The sequence below is a fragment of the Rutilus rutilus genome (genome assembly GCF_951802725.1).
Source record: "Rutilus rutilus genome assembly, chromosome: 18".
NCBI classification, from domain to species: Eukaryota; Metazoa; Chordata; class Actinopteri; order Cypriniformes; family Leuciscidae; genus Rutilus; species Rutilus rutilus.
In genome coordinates, this window is record NC_140231.1 from 23662416 (window position 1) to 23680215 (window position 17800).

The window sequence follows — 17800 nt, forward strand, 5'->3', positions numbered from 1 at the left end:
GTACGCAATCCAGCGAATATAGACTTTGTTCTGCCAGTTCCTCACTTGCATGTGTTTTGCATTGGGATCAAACACACCACTTAAAATATGTGTGGTTGATGGGAAGGTTCTTGAGGTGACTTGGGGTGGGAGTGAGTGCAACTTTCCTCTGAGCAGATCATCAACAGCCTGTCAGAAGCAAAAGGAACAATGGCGGAAATAAGAAATATGAATGAAAAAACAATAGAGACATTCTGCTGTCACTATAAGTCTTATTTTAAGCTCTTTTTTATGTTTAACAAAGATTGTACTTAAATAATTCTAGACTGTATTAATTATTAAATTATTAATTCATTCATAATGAAATATTCAGTGAGCAAGGATCAAAGGTTTCTTTTTGTTCACTTTCATCGCTTTGAATTCTTTTAATATAATTCTTTGACAACTTTAAATATGAGATTCTTTTTAATACTGACTATGTGCTTTTTTCTGCCAAATGGCAGATATTTTCATAAATTGTTAATAGAAAACACTTTGTTGTAAAGAAAAGAAAATCAAAAAATGATAAAAGAAACATTCAGCCAAATCTTGCTTGTATGGAATACAAAAGGAGTTATAAAGCCATGAAAGTGAATTTAGGATTTTAAACTTATTAAATGTGTTAATTGACATGCATAACTGCAGAACATTTATGAAGAAGCTTTTCTATTATTCAAGACATTATCAGAGGATAAAAATACGACCTTACCGATGGTGATATATACCAAGTCTTGATATTCTTCAAGAGATCCTGTTCTGAAAAATCAGAGAACCCTATATAGCCTAATTTATATGCCCAAACAAATGGCACATGTCTTAAGGTTGGAAAAATAGCAATGGAAATACATTTTTCTTCATGGCATCTACAACAGAAGTCCACAGAAGCTTTTTTAAGAAGCAGTCGAAGATGGGCCCATCCCTTGTAAAAGTGTCCTTCACAGTGGTTCCACTTTTCATTGTGTTGATCCGGCTGAAAAATTGCACCCCAAACATACAAGCACATTGAAGTGAAGCCGAGGAGCCTTTGTAGCCTCATTGTGTCTCTTTCTCAACAGCTGTGTGGAAGCAGTTGAGCTTTGGCGACAAGCTCTTATCTTTGTTTGATACTCGTGCCACACGTGACTCACTGTGTTCTGCCATAGGATACTAGTCTTCTTAAAACTCATTAACACTGGAAGCCTGACTATGCAAAGTGTTTTTGTTGTTGTGGTTAAAGCCAAACATTCAGCAGCCATTACTCCAGTCTTCATTGTCATTGTCCTTCAGAAATCATATAGAAAATGATCATTTGTACACACATAAGAAATCATATATATATATATATGATTTCTGAATATATATATATTTATACAGCGGGGGAAATAAGTATTGAACACGTCATCATTTTTCTCAGTAAATATATTTCCAAAGGTGCTATTGACATGAAATTTTCACCAGATGTTGGTAACAACCCAAGTAAGCCATGCATACAAAGAAACAAACAAAAATAAGTTCAGAAATTAAGTTATGTGTAATAATGTGAAATGACACAGGGAAAAAGTATTGAACACATGAAGAAAGGGAGGCGCAAAAAGGCATGGAAAGCCAAGACAACTGCTGAAAACTTACAGTAATTAAAAAGCAATCCAGCCCCCTGTCAGTGGAAATTAATAACAGCTGGTTCAGTCCCAAATGATGGCCTACAAAAAGGTCTCATTGTCAAGGTGTCACACAAGACACATCTCATGATGGGTAAAAGCAAAGAGCTGTCTCAAGACCTTCGCAACCTAATTGTTGCAAAACATAATGATGGCATTGGTTATAGGCGCCATTCTAAGCTTCTGAATGGTCCAGTGAGCACTTTTGGGGCCATAATACGGAAGTGGAAAGACAATCATTTCACCATAAATTTGCCTCGACCAGTGCTCCTCGCAAGATTTCTGATATAATAATAATCAGAAGAGTTGTCCAAGAGCCAAGGATCACTTGTGGAGAGCTTCAAAAAGACCTGCAGATAGCAGGTACTGTACTATACCTCAACTCAATTAACGAGATAAGAGGTGTATAAAGAGGTGTACAGTTTTCCAGCATTTGGCACTGCCCTAAGTCCCCAACAAGAAAAATCTTTTGTCCTTGAGGAATCTTTGTCGCAATCCTTCGGCCCAAGAAGCGATTCCTCTGCATTATCTCGTGGGCGTCAGCCCAAACAAACAGGTCCCCACACGCCGAGACACCGAGGCCTACCCTCGCCACCACGGGCGAAACATCTGCGGTCTCCTTCTGTGTCTTTCTTTAATCTGGCCCATTCAATCATTCCTGTCATAGACAAATGGACAATAAGGTCCGTCGAGCACTAAGGTCGCGTCTCAGGCAATACCGTCCTCTTCCCGCGAAGGAATAGAGCTAGGTTGCCTCCTAACCCGTCGGAGCTCTGTTTCCATCTAACTTGCTTTCACTGCTATAGCATTGTTATATCTTATGGTCCCGCAGGAGCTCCATTTCTCCGTCCAGCTGGCTTTTCCCTGCCGCAGTAGTGTTATACTCCGCTCCCGCAGGAGCTCTATTGCTCCGTGTAACCTTGCTTTCGCTGCCGCAGCAGTGCTATCTCCTCCTTTCTCGCAGGAGCTCGCACATGTGCAACAGTCCCCAGCCAACTACCGGCGAGGCTTGCCCATCTGGTGTCATGAGTATTGAACTCCCATCAGATTCTGTGAGAGGTCTCCCGGGTCGAGGAACTATGTCTTTCTCCATCCGACTGCCGACGAGGCTTACCTGTCCGATGCCGCGAGTATTGAACTCCCATCCTACGCCGCAAGCTGCTCCTGTCAGGACGCGGCATAAGCCCTCCAGATCAGGCATTCCAAATTACACTGCTCATCGTTCATCAACCAATAGGGCCCGTCCGCCCGTGAGTTACTCCTGTCAAGGAGCTCCTGGGAGGGAGCACGTTTGAATAATTAACCTAATTAACATGGGAGGAGCACATTCAGTTAATCAACTCAATTAACGAGATAAGAGGTGTATGTACAGCAGACTCACTTCTGTTCCATGACAGTTTTCCAGCATCCCTCCACCACCCCATCTCCTCACTTCTAACTATTCCTATCCCAACCTGGGATGGGGGGAGTACTCTGGGTTCGGGCCAAATTCCGAGCTCAGAGCCCTCCCCTCAGACAGCATGTTAAATACGCATAAACTTTACTCTATTTAATTATACAATGTATACCTTTAATGAATTTTATGTCAGTTAGGATAAAGGTCTAAAATGTGCTGTAATACACTTTCAATGGAAGCCTAATGGAGTCAGATGGGACTGTTGTCTTTTTTTTCTTTCAAAATGAAAGGTCTTTCTGAGCATGTGACAGAATGAAGTGTGCATTGACATTTGCATGTCATTATGAAAGCGTGCAGATGATCTGTGTTCAAAGTCTCCCAGGGCTCTGACACACTTCAGGCTCTAACCTGAACCCAGGAAAGAAAGCGCTCCTGAAACTTTGCACCCACGGAGGTAGGAATGATGTTATTCTGATTTGGAGCACACATTTATAGACCAAATACATGTCTATTCTTTTAGTTTTCTTCACACTTGTGCTAATTTAAAATTGTAAAAATCTAAAAAATTTAATTGTTAGTGACCCTGAACAAAACAAAAATTCTGTTTGATTAAAATTTGATTCAGGACCACAGCTTTTTGTAATGACCCTTTGAACACCGTATTCGATCTGAGAAATATTGTTGTCTTTCGGTTTGTGACGACAGCACAAAAGAAAGAACGCACTTTCATTTGAGGTACCCTTTCCTTCGCGATCAAAGTCAAAGATCACTTATAACAGAGAGGAAAGGTGGTAGTGTGAGGACAAATAACAATGAGAAACCGATGGGAATAATCAAAGCATACACTTCAGTTATGGCTAGAAAAATGTCAAAGAATAGAAGCCAATCCATCTCACAGATGGAGGTCAGACCATCATTAGCAGTGGTCACATATGGGGTCCTTCCTATGACATACTAGTTTTCGATCCTTACCGTGATGGTTACATAAAGTAAAGTCCAAAGCCACAGCTAAGTCAGCAGGGACTTTTAGGTCTTATATAATTGCTATTATATCATGGTTTTAGAAGCTCAACTTCCAAATGATCATCTAAAACACTTATTCTTTTATTCTTATTTTCATGATTATGGAGACATTATTTCACTAATGAGGGGTCACAAAAACTAAAATGAAAAAGTTTTATTGTTTCGGATTTTAATAACTCAGTCAAATATTGTTTACAGCAAATTCTGCGATGCTAGATTTGTGCAAAATTAATAATTTAAGAATGAGTTGGAATTTTAATAAGTTCCATCCATCCATCCTGTATATTTATCTTTCTGACTGCCTAAACCTTCAAAAAAAAATCATAAAAGACTTTGTTAAATTGACATTCAAAGTTGTCTTGACAAACTTTGCTTTTGTAGTTAAAAATTTCTTTGAATTTCAGTTATTTCTAATTCCTTACATTCAAATTTGAATCACAATCCTGCATACTGTTTGCCACCTCATATTTAGGAATTGAATTGGAATTTAAAAGGCATTCTCAGTTCAGTTCTGAAACCCTGGTTGACTTTGTACTGCTGATGCTGTTATATTTTATGTTTGCATTACATATTTGTATTCTACTATCATCAGGCATAATTGAAGACATTGAAGACATTGCCACTGAAGACGATGGGCAACGAAATCGCTAAAACAAACGTGTTAAACAGAAGCAGCAGGAATGTGCGAGTCTTTATAAGCAAAGAGCAGCTGGATGTTGAAGCCTTCATTACAAAATACTCCGGCCAAGTTTTGATGGACACCGTGCTGCCGCATACCCCGATGAAGAAGTTCTGCTTTCGGCCCGACATCCCAAACTACCGTATCCTAGTTTCTGAAAACGGTGAGCTTCCTTGGGAAGAGAACCAGTATATTTCACTGTTTATTGAGGATGAGGACAATAAGGAAGTCTGTATTAAGCATGTCTGTCTCTGTGTGCCTTTACCTTCCGGAACGTCCATTTTAATATATGATATATGATCAGTTAGACATACTATGTCTGTTAATCAATGCCTCCAGTAAATGACATATAAATCCTCCTTTGTTGTATTCTGCCATTTAATTTGATATATCTTTGATAAATGCATCCGAAATGGTTCCTTTTCAGAATGAGTAAATAAATATATCTGAACAATGTAGATCTTTGTACATCTTGTGTTTTGAAAGCATATTTCATGACCATGAAAGCACACCATGTGACTTTTGACAGACTCAGTTTTTTGGTCTGAGAAGATGGCAATTTATTTAATTTGATAAGTGAGTAAACGGCCTGTGGTATTTGAATGAAGCAAGCACACTGTCATTCCCTTACATGGGTTGGTTTCCTGATAATGTGAGTACAATAAGTGACTGGCATGAAGGCCACCTAAGACATTGTACTTTTATTATAATGCACTCATCTCCTTCTGAATTCGTTAGGTCAGTTCCTGGACAATGCCAGTCATTTAGTTCATGTCCCTTGTCCAACATAGATAATACGTGCCATTTAGATAAAGGGTTGAGTGAGATAATCAACTCCTAAAAGACATATCATATTATATTTGCATTTTATCTGCTCTCACGATGGCTTGTGTGAAAGAACATCTAGCGAGACAAAAATTCTGAAGACACGCTTCATCACAGTGACACAAACGCCTTTGTGGTGCTTTCACGGTTAAATGACACAGCAAAAAAGGAAATTTGCAGTGTGCTCTGTGTAGAACTTCAGTGGTATAGTGGCATTTGCCATTTACTAGCATAGTTGTGGGTATTTGGTGACAGATGCTTGTATGGTTTAGTGCCTGAAGCAATGGCCTAAAGAACAGCAAGGTGATTTATTCAGTACTCAAGCCACAGAAATCCATTTGTAAAAGAACATTTTAAAGGGATACTCCACTTTTTTCGGAAATATGCTCATTTTACATCTCCCCCAGAGTTAAACAGTTGAGTTTTACCGTTTTAGAATCCATTCAGCCGAACTCCGGGTCTGACGGTACCACTTTTAGCATAGCTTAGCACAGATCATTGATTCTGATGAGTCCAGTAGCATTTCTTTCAAAATGACCAAAGAGTTTCAATATTTTTCCTATTTAAACATTGACTCTTCTGTAGTTAAACCGTGTACTAAGATCGACGGAAAATGAAAAGTTGCGATTTTCTAAGCCTATATGACTAGGAACTACTCTCATTCCAGCGTAATAATCAAGGAACTGTGCGGCTGTACCATGAGTGCAGCAGGCGTAATGATATGACGCAGCGCCTGAAAATAGGTCTAATAGGTTAGACAAACTTAGTCCCGGTCACGTTGGAAGAAGTTACCGAGCTGGGGACTATTTTCAGGCGCTGCGTCATATCATTACGCCTGCTGCACCCATGGTACAGCCACACAGTTCCTTGATTATTACGCTGGAATGAGAGTAGTTCCTAGCCATATAGGCTTAGAAAATCGCAACTTTTCATTTTCTGTCGATCTTAGTACTCGGTTTAACTACAGAAGAGTCAAGTTTTAAATAGGAAAAATATTGAAACTCTTTGGTCATTTTGAAAGAAATGCTACTGGACTCATCAGAATCAATGATCTGTGCTAAGCTATGCTAAAAGTGGTACCGTCAGACCCGGAGTTCGGCTGAATGGATTCTAAAACGGTAAAACTCATCTGTTTAACTCTGGGGGAGTTGTAAAATGAGCTTATTTCCGAAAAAAGTGGAGTATCCCTTTAAGTTTTTGGACAAAATATATTTCACCTTTGTAAGAGTCTAATTCATCTCTCTCTCTATATATATAAATTCCCTCAAATAATACATCACAAAGGCTTGGCACCCATTGAGTCTCCACTATAGTTATATAGACATGAGACAAGCAGAGCTGTTCAGACTTTTTTTTTAGCTTTCAAGGAGAATGAGTTAACAGCACGACCATGACTTGCAAAACATCTCTCAAAATTCTGGGGTTGGACACATAAAAGAAAGTCGCAGAGAAAATATGTCCATTGAATGTCTGGAACATAAAAGCAAGGTAAGACTATAGGATATTTCATTTATGTGACTATAAGCTAACATTTCAAGACATTCTATGCTAGATCTTTTGTAGTTACAGAATTAAAGTATAAGCTTATAAACTTTTATGTCACTTAACAGCTTTATCAGACATTTCAGTTACACTTTATTTCTGTGTTACAGTGTAATTATTTATTATATAAATACTGAGTAACAATAATTAACTACATGTACTTACTACAGTATATGGTTATCAGTAACAAAGTACATTTACTTGAGTACTGTACATAAGTACACTTTTTGAGTATCTGTACTTTACTTAAGTATTATTTTTTCTGGAAACTTTTTACTTTAACTTCACTATGAAAGACAAATATTGTAGTTTTTAGTCCACTTCATTTCTGTCAAGGATGAAATCATAACCCGAAGTCAGTTTGACATGGATTTTGGCTGGAAATGAAAGTCGGGTTGACATCAGAAACCAACATCAGTCGGGTTCTGACGTCAACCTGATTTTAATTTTCAACCACAATACAACGTCTGTCCAACGTTGGAGATTAACGTCAATCTAATGTTGGATTCTGACATCAACCTGATTTTCATTTTCAACGTTGGGTTTGGTCTTCTAAATGCGAATTTTGTCATTGTTTTGGAGCACACTAGCTTATAGATAACAGTAAGGCTAACATATTCATACTTAAAGCCAAACAACTTTAAATAGGGCACTATTTGAGGGAACAGCCATTTGGGTGTCCGAAACCATTGTGGACGTTATTGAGTACACTTATTCAATCCCAGTATGGAACTGTGTTCTAGAAATAAATTTGATATTGATATGAGGGTAGGTAGGCAGGCATAGATTCAGAGGCATAAGGTACTGTAAATATTACATACAACAATGCAACAATAATAAAACAATGCATTGACACTTACTTTTTACTTTTGATACTGAAGTACTTTTAAAAACAAGTACTTTTACTAAAGTAAAAATCGGTCTTTACAACTTTTAGTTGTAACGGAGTAATATTTGACCAGTAGTATCTATACTTTCACTCAAGTAAGGAAGTTGTGTACTTTGTCCACCTCTGATGGTCAGGGTTATAATTAGGTTTAGGGTTAGGTTTAAGGTTAGTTCCATAAGCACAATTTATAGTAATTTATATAGTAACATGTAACAAAAACACTGTAAAATAGTGTTACAGACATTTCTGTTTTTTGCTGAGCAATAATAAAGATGATATTGAAGATGTCTCTATTGAAGATGATAACCTTAAATAAAAAATTAAATGTTTGTTTTGCTTTGAAATTACTGTTTTATCCAATCAGTCCAATGTTTCTTTACACACAGATGCGTTTGCCTGTGCCTTTCTATCTGCTGAGCGTGTGTCTCGGGTTTGTGTGTGTGATAATCGTGTTTCTGTGGAGTGGAACCTGGAGAGGAGGGTTTGCTTGGGATGGTTCATTTCTGCAGTTTAACTGGCACCCGGTCCTCATGGTGACGAGTCTTGTGGTGTTATATGGAAATGGTAAGAACTCCCTTTCTGTCTCACATGTTAACACTTTTTCTATTGCTCTCTTGTTTTAACTGGCAGACCTCTTCTCTTCTCTTTTCTTTTCTGGTTAATGGTCTTGCGCCACAGACAGTCTCATAAGAAAACATCACTTATGATTTCTGTTTAATAACGCAATTGTTTCTCCGAGATGGCAGTGAGATTAAATGGAGAGCAAATCGAGATTTGGCTTAAAGAGATAGTTCACAGAAAAGGGATCATTCTGTCATATTTAAATTGATAACTTAAGCTATGTCATTCCAAACCTGTATGACTTTCTTTATGTGGAACACGAAATGTGGTCTGTCACACGCGTATGACAAAATCAGTGCTGAACAAGTGCCCTAAGTGTGTGAGTAATATTTTCCACCACATTTAACGACAAAATGTTAGGTAAATGTGTAATGATATAACAAGGATTTAATTAAACACAAACAGCTGTGCTCGTCTCTAATGGACAGTCTTTCAAGCTGTATGATGTAGTTAATTTGCTATACGAATAGTGAGTGAGCAAAGCTGTTTGTTTGTGAACATAGATGTGAAGATGAGGGAGGATATTCAATAACCATTTTATTCTTAGTTTTAGCTGTGACATTTTGTTTTGAAACTCACATGGGAGAAAGGTCAACTATTATAAAAGTAAAAACTGTGGAGGTACTAGTTTTAGATGGTAATACTGTTACTTTAATATGCCATGAGACTGATTACCACTTTCATAATTCTTAGTATAATTTAGACTACCGTTCAAAAGTTTGTCAAAAGTTTAAACGTTGATTAATAATATATTCAACACAGTAGGGTATTGGGGCAAAAGGCACATCTTACGAAAAATTTTCACTACACCTATGGTGTATGATTGCAGAAAATATATAGACTGTGTTAATATTGAACATTGATGGAGCAACAGATTTTGTTGTGTAAATAAATCATAAAAGTGGTTTATTTTGTTTAAAAATCTTCTAAATGTAGGATATGCATGTAAAGTATTACAGTTTAAAATAACTTTTATATATATATATATATATTTTTTTTTTATGTAGGCTAAATAATTTAAAAAGACTGATGGCAAAGCTGAACTTTCAGTATCATAACTCCAGTCTTCAGTGTCACATGATCCTCCAAAAAACATTTGGTGCGCAAAAAATATTTGAAAATATAAGAAACATTTCTTATTGATTATTCAATATTATGCTGCTCAATATTTTTGTGGAATATTTTTTTCAAGATTCTTTGATGAATTCAAACTTGAACAGCGGTAATATGAAATAGATTTTTTTTGTAACATTATAAAAATGTTATACTGTCGCATTTGATCAATTTTATGTATCCTTTATGGAAAAAATTTTAATATTTTTGAGCAGTAATGTACATGGTATCTTCCAAAGAAATGACTTCGAAGGATATTACAATGGGACCATAAAAGCACATGGTACCACCATGTTCATACCATGTCCAAAACACTTACTGTGAATGATATTCAGATACAGTTTTCTCTTTTCTCCGTGTCTGTCTGTCTCTCTCTTATAGCCATAGTCCTGTACCGTGTTCCTCTCACCTGGAGCAGGTGGTGGTGTAAGTTGGCCCATGCAGGGCTGTTGTTCATGGCAGTGGTGTTGGCTGTGGTAGGCTTGTGTGCTGCCTTTGATTTTCACAGTGCCAACAACATCCCTCATCTGTATTCATTACACAGCTGGACAGGGATCTCCACAGTGGCTCTATTCACTTTGCAGGTATACCACATGGGATAGCCTGATGAATGACTTACAGCATTATTTTCACTACTTCATGCATGGTAAAGTTTCTGCTCCATCAAATTTCAATGGAATGATGCTTGACATCTCCTCCTCTGCCTTTGTCCTCTGATTGAATAGTGGTTTGTGGGTCTTTGCGCTTTCTTGTTGCCCTGGACCCCTTTGGCTATTAGAGCCAGCCTGAAACCTCTCCACATCTGGATGGGCATGGCCATCTTCATCCTGAGTCTCATCACCAGCCTGTCTGGGATCAATGAGAAACTACTACTGACGCTGTGAGTGACAATCCTACAATCACACCCATGTAGCTACAAGAAATGGCTGCAATTTATCTTATTCAGATAAATAATAACCTTTCCCTTTGAACTAGTGTAAGAAGCTTATTATGGTGAACCCACCCATCTAATGATTTTCACTTTCATTCATTTGTGTGTTTTGTTGACGGCTGAGTTGTTTGGATCTGTTTCAATATTCCCAACCAATTATGTCTCTGCAGAAACGGGAGAAATGGGAGCAATACAGAACCATATACGGCGCTGCCTGCTGAAGCTCTGTTTGCAAACTCATTAGGTGTTTTAGTTGTTATTTTTGGATTGGTAGTGCTGAAAATACTGTCCAATCCGAAATGGAAGAATCCAGAGTTTGAGAATGAAACTGACAGGGTGAGTATGATGACATTCACTTTAAGATGCCAAAAATTAATTATAAGAATAGACACTACCGTTTAAAAAATTTTGGTAGGATTTTTTTTTTTTTAAACAAATTTGCACTTTTATTCAGCAAGAATCCACTGAACTGTTCAAAAGTGACAGCAAAGACATTTATAATGTTACAAAAGATTTATATTTCAAATAAATGCTTTTCATTTTTCTTTTATCAAAGAATCATGAAAAAGGTATCATGGTTTCCACAAAATAATAATCAACACAACTGTTTTCAGCATTGATAATAAAATAAATGTTTCTTGAGCACCAAATCAGCATATTGGAATGATTTCTGAAGGATCATGTGACACTGAAGACTGGAGTAATGATGCTGAAAATTCAGCTTTGCCATCACAGCAGATTATGTTTTAAAATAGTTTCAAATAGAAAACATTATCAAAATTATCTATAGCCTATAGACCGAAGTTTTTTTTTTTTTTTTTTTACATTTGTGACATTAAAATCTTAAGTGCTGAACAGAGAGGCGGTGGCTGATTTTCTTTTTTCTTTTTAATTTCATTTGTAGCCTTTGCTGACAGATGCCAGATGACGATTGGAGTAAACAAGATAAAAGAAGAAACACACTTTGGGTCACAAATATACAAATCATGTTTTGATTACTCTGTGGCAGCTGATTGTTTTTATGTCTTGTTCATCTACTCATCCAAAACATCTGAATGCCAAATGACTGACATGGAACCTTAGAGACAGACCTCTTGTGGTTATCAAAAATATTGCAAGAAAAAACTCAATAAATTTACCAGCTTACATGTAGACTACTATATATTAAGTCTTTTACGTTACACTCTTCATTTTATTTGTTTAATACATTTTTTATTGTAAAGTTGTTGAACTGTACTGTAGTCCTAAGGAAAAGTGGAGATGCCGGGGATTGAACCCGGGGCCTCATACATGCAAAGCATGCGCTCTACCACTGAGCTACATCCCCTTGTAAAACTAAATGGTGTGGGTTGCTACCATAGCTTTGTAGAAGACCATTTGTGAAATTAAATATTATTTTTAGCATATATAAAATGTGATATTGCCACTTTAGGAAAACATTTTGTATCAGCTAAATTGCTAAAAACCTGCGTAGCTATATTCTAATAATTCGTTGAAATAAAATTTATGAATTGTGAATTTCATAATAAGTACAGGAGTGCAATAAATTAGATAAGATAATTAACGTTTCTGACTGCATTAAATATTTCTAGATATTTAATATTTCCTCTTATACCAGTGTACGTGCAGCCTTCGTTGTTGTGTCACCGACATCCCTTACTCATCGATTACGGTGCTGATTGGTTTAAAATTTCACCCAAGCTGATGGTGGCCAATGAAAATAATTTACGTTGAGTTCTAATAATGACATCTCATCATTTCGTTCATCGGTGTCATCTGCCTGGAAACTCGCAGGTGAATGTGTGTACACGCAGATGACGAACCACACACAAGCGCTCTGAAATGGGATGTTTCATAGGCTAAAGACTACGACAAACGCCGGGCGGACTGCTGGATTTGAAGCGGATTTTTATTCTATATCAAAGGCATGTCCACTTTTGTGGTGAGTGAAAGTTTAAACGTAAAACGCTGTGTTTTTTTGTGTTAGCTTGCTAAAGTTGTTAGCTTGATTAAGTGTGCAAAATCTGCGTGCAGCTTTTAACTTTCTGGACAATTGTGATTCAGTACAGTAGTCAAGATTTGCATTATCAACCTGGTATCGTTTTATAACTACCCATTATTTTATTAAACTAGTTGCAGGCCTTATGAAAAATATATAAATGTAACGTTAAACGGTTAGTGGTGCATTAGGCCCATTTAAGCATATGTATTACATCTACAACATTGACATGAATAATAGCATTTTGCAAACAAGATTTTTTTTGGAGTACCTAGATCGTGGTTGTAATAATTTCTCATATTGTTGACAAACTTGCAGCCGGGCCAAGTTTCATTGGTTTTCGGCGGCAACGCTTACGATTACCACAAGGGGGTCTTAAAGAAATGCATAGGAAAACAACACGTGACATATCTGCACTTCACTTAAATGAAGACGAGTAGATAAATTGTGCATGTTGATTCAGTTTAAACGAAATAATCTGTTTGTGGAAGTTTTTATGTGTGCAGAACAGGAGGTAACAGATTTTAGGAAGCTCTAAGGATGTCTTGTCAGATTTGGTGCTCCTACTGTAAATCTGTAACTGTTCACATCAGAGCAAAATGCCTTCTAGGTTGGATATAAAATAATTTTAGACAGTGCCAAAGTGAAATTGAGAAGCATTACATACAGTCTGTATGATAATATAGTAATGATGATAATAATATAATGTAAAGTAAGAATTTAAACACTATAGCGCCCTGATGGGCTGGACCATTTTGTGCATGTCATTTTATTAATCTGATGCATCATTTTAATAATCTGAAGCATAGTTTTATTAATTTGATCAGGCTTGTATTAACATAAACATTCATCAACTCACATGTTATGATAAACAGAAGCTCAAGCATGTTCGGAACTAATGAGGTTTGTTCTCTCGCTTCAAGCAGGTTCGGTTGAGCTTCTGTATATGTTTGCTTATCAATGTTTATATGTGAATAAAAGCCTAAATTAAATCTGTTCAGCATATAAAGCGACCGTGTCTTTATAAACTTTTTGAAGTGTCAAAATGGTAGTTGCGTGGACTGTCAATAGAGGGACAGAAATCTTTCAGATTTCATTAAAAATATCTTAATTTGTGTCTTAGGAGTTTGGATCCACATGAGGGTGAGTAAATGATGACAGAATTTTATTTTGGGGTGAAATAAATAACCCTTTATTGTACAGCGACCTCCATTTACAGATTTCTCCCAGTTAGAACTAAATAAAAATGACTTCTTTATGTATTCAGATCAGAACAATAAAGTATGTTTTTTTAAGTATGCCAGCCCTAAACAGCTGTCAGCACAGTAATAGGGCTACTTATTCAATACATTGTCTCTTTTAGAGTTGCATTCACAAGGCTGTCTGCAATTGTTTTTCTAGGCCCATCCCTCGGTTCGTGTCAGAGGAACAGAACACGCATACACACCTGTGCTGTGTCAGGATGAGAAGTGTTTAGGGCAGGAGAAAGGAGTGCACATGCACTGCCCCCTCTGTTCTGTGGCCGAGGCTTACCAAGATCCCATCATCCTGCGAGCTCACTTCCGCATCAAACATGTGGACAAAGGCATTGACTTTGCAGGTGAGGAACATAAAATGTAGCTTTCATGACTGATGCTCTTTGAAATCAGTCTCTCTCTTACACTTATTTTTTATGGACAGGCTTGAAGGTGCTGCGCTGCTGTATCCATTGCGAGATTGTGGGAACTATTAAAGGAGAAAAGAGGTTTAAAGGTGCTCATTGGCACTGTTACCGCTGTAGAAATGGTTTCAACAGGCGGGACGAGGCCATCAAACACTACAAAACACACTTCAGAAATCCCCACACCACATTCCAGATCCAAGTCACTCAGGTAAAGGTGGATAACATCGGGCTAAAGGTCCATTCACACCAAGAACGATAACTACAAAGATAACTGTATTAGCGACCACACCAATGTATGGTAATGTTCTGTTTATAATAAGTGCACTGCACACTATAGTTATATTGTCTGCCACTTTGAATGCTCAAGCTCTTTAAAGTCATGTGGATTCTGATTGACTTGATGCTTTTATCATTCATCAGCTGAAAAAAAAAACGTTCCAACGATATCATTCCTCTCTGTCATTAACGTAATAGTTGTGGTGTTGACTTGCCTATTTTTTCATCAAATTAGAATATATATTTTTAAATGTTATAGTTATCATCCTTAGTGTGAACAGCCTTTTTGAACCCAATAATGTTTGCATGATTCCTCTCCCAGAATGTGAACTGCCGACAGTATTATGGGGAGAGCTCAGAGGCTCATGGTAAAGCATATGAAGGCCTGGCAGTGAGTCTTGGACCAGGTGGAGATGGCACAAGCATTGGATCCATATTAACTCAGCCCATCCTGACCACTGGAACTGAAACCCTATTGACTGTGGAGCCAAAGGTAGACTGTCCAAGTTTTATTTTGGGCATTTCATTAAAGGGAAGCTATTATGCTCTTTTTCAAAGTCTTCATTTTGGTTTTGGGGTCTACTAGAACAGGTTTTCATGCTTGAAAGTAAAAAAAAACACTTTTCTTCACATATTTTACATCATTGCAGCACCTCTCTTCCCAGTCCATCAGTAACGATATGTTTAAGTCTTGTCTCAATGAAGCCCCTCCTTCCGAAAAGCACAATATGCTCTGATTGGTGTGCTGTGATTGGTCAACCTCTTCAAGCGTGTTTGGGAAGTGTCACGACCTTTAGCATAACCGTGAATTTCAGCAGACTACTAACACAACTCAACCAGGCCTCGCCCCTTTTAATTCGCCGCCTTGGGCGGGAATTATTTAAATACATTAAAATTTTGACGTGTACATTCTCGGAAGAAAACTCAAGACTACACTTAACGCATTTCCAGGAGTTGAGAAACACTAGTGATTATTGATATAGAGAAAAACTCCATTTGGAGTGCGTTTGTGCTTTTTTCTTCTTTTCCTTTTTCCTTTGCAGACCTTTTTCAAGCTCAAACAGCAACATTATACAAAATGAAGTTTAAAAGCATAGTAGGACCCTCTTAATAAGTGTGATCTACTACTAAACCGCTTAGTGTTTGATTTGAAATATTGTTGTCGACCTTTCCTTTGTGTTTGAAGGAAGACGGTGAGAGGAATGGGATCCCACTGGGTGCTGAGGAGGAGGTGGGGTCTTCCCAGAATTCATCTGATGGGACACAGACTCTTGTTCTTATGGACCCTGATGGACAGGGAAACAGTGTGATCTATGACATGGCTACTGGTATCATTACTGAACAGGTCATTGATAACATGAATCACAGAACATATTACTGTTTTATGGTATTTAATGATGAATGCTCTGTGGAAAAAAAAATTCTAATTAGATTTGTCCATTTATCTATCATTATTGATGCAGCTAGATGTTTTTGGAGCTTTTTTTAAAATTTGGGGAGTGATCTAAAAGCTTTGTCACTGTAATTTCAGGACGCAGACGGTTTGGAACAGACCCTGGTACAGAAACGACTCCTGGAGCTCCACCAGCAGATGTACACACTCCGTCAGGAGAAAGAGAATATGGAGAAGACACTACAAGCTGAGATTAAACAGCTCAAAGAACAGGTATACCTGCAATTAGTTTATATTTAGCCTTTTTTTGTGTGTAAAATGTCATTTTTAACTTTCATTAAAGTTATATTCTATGTTTATTTTTTTCTCTTTTGCATTTCTTCTATTTTCCTTTTAGGTTGCAAGTCTGGTTCAATCTAATGTTAGGATGTTTGAGGAACTGCAAGCATATCAATGTCCAGATCACAGCCAGCAGAAGGTGGCCAAGCTTGTAAGTGTTCAGAATGTATTGGCTTGGGCTACTTCAAATTGATATTTCTCCTGGGGAAAACTGTCTTACTTTTTTATTGTTAGATGGAAAACCTTGAAGCGCAGCACAAGGAGCTCCTGCAGGCCCAGTTGGCCTCACTCAGGAGAGAGATCCTGTCAGGAGCAGATAACATGCCAATCAATGGACACAAGGGTGCACTGCAGCTCAATGTGGATCTAGAAGAGCCACAAACTGAAGTTATCAGTGGCACTTTAACAGGACTGGAGGATATGGATGTACAATTACAAACTGAGCAGCATGAGGCACTAAGACCCACAGAGCTCGAACTAGTGCCAACCGATACAATCCCCTGTTTGGAGAGCCCCGGCTTGGACTTAGATTTGCCAAACACTGGCTTGACTACATCTAAGGTTTTAGAGGATAAACAGGAAGTGTCATTGTCCCTTGTGTCGTCTAAGAAGCGCAGCTCAGCGGATGACTCAGACACAGTTGAAAGCAAAGTACAAAGAGTCAGCTGAGAATGACTTGACATTAGAAACACTCGTCTCCATTCCTTTTTCTTAATGCTTTTAAAATTTGCTGTTACCTTAGCCACACATTTCCAGGTCAAAAACGATGTCTGTATTCAGTCAATTGACGTAATATACATATACATTTCCATGATGCAATATTTTTTTTTACCTTAAATCTCCTTTCCATGCTTATTTATATTAAATGCTGCTTTAGCATTGGCACTGCTTTTTTTTTTTTTTTGATGGACTCATATGCTCTTGTCTTGTCACTCAAAAAATGTCTGCATTGAATTTCAGTTAGCTTATGTTGTTCTTTGAGCATAAATAGAAACATGTTACTGATCTTGAATTCATAAACATTTTGTGATTAGCTGTGGAAAAACGTTTTATGTTTGGTTGCTAAATCTTGATGGTCTTGTCGGCATTACAGTACATTATTATCCTACTCTGGCTTTTCATATACATTTTCAATCCGATGCCACTAAAATAAGTGTCTTTTATCGAGTTAAATTGTTCAACCTTTTACCGTTTAACCCATTACTTTTACCATGCGTTGGGAACTGTTACTTTTCACAACGCTGATCCAGATGGACCAGACCAGCCCTTTGTGATTAAACGTAAAACACATTTTATAATTTGTACGTAGATGGATGTGGTATATGTCAGGTTTCATTATGTTATAATATTTAGTATATGAATTTATCCACTGAGATAAACATAGTGGGATTTGAATGCTGCTCATGGAGGATTCAGGGATTTACTCAACTTTTACTTTTTAACATTCAGCGAATGA

At 37.4% G+C, this 17800-nt stretch overlaps 2 protein-coding genes across 3 annotated transcripts; both read left to right on the forward strand.

Annotated features, from left to right (window-relative positions):
- Nucleotides 1-7015: 7015 nt before the first annotated feature.
- On the forward strand, nt 7016-11602 carry LOC311277661 (lysosomal membrane ascorbate-dependent ferrireductase CYB561A3; the record flags this gene model as incomplete). The annotated part of the gene is made up of 6 exons (XM_084388030.1): nt 7016-7066; nt 8396-8573; nt 10125-10327; nt 10469-10623; nt 10845-11010; nt 11579-11602. Exons 1-6 carry the CDS (start codon nt 7034-7036, stop codon nt 11600-11602), a joined length of 759 nt encoding a protein of 252 aa, XP_084244156.1. The 5' UTR covers nt 7016-7033.
- Nucleotides 11603-12442: 840 nt separating this feature from the next.
- On the forward strand, nt 12443-17226 carry LOC311277823 (uncharacterized protein). Of its 2 annotated transcripts, XM_084388259.1 has the most exons (9): nt 12443-12616; nt 13797-13816; nt 14075-14273; nt 14354-14544; nt 14935-15105; nt 15799-15957; nt 16144-16278; nt 16403-16495; nt 16579-17226. In XM_084388259.1, exons 2-9 carry the CDS (start codon nt 13811-13813, stop codon nt 17011-17013), a joined length of 1389 nt encoding a protein of 462 aa, XP_084244385.1. In that variant the 5' UTR covers nt 12443-12616; nt 13797-13810; the 3' UTR covers nt 17014-17226. The 2 variants fall into 2 exon arrangements, with proteins under 2 accessions (XP_084244385.1, XP_084244384.1); XM_084388258.1 differs by lacking the exon at nt 13797-13816 and having other exon boundaries at nt 12453-12616.
- Nucleotides 17227-17800: the final 574 nt, after the last annotated feature.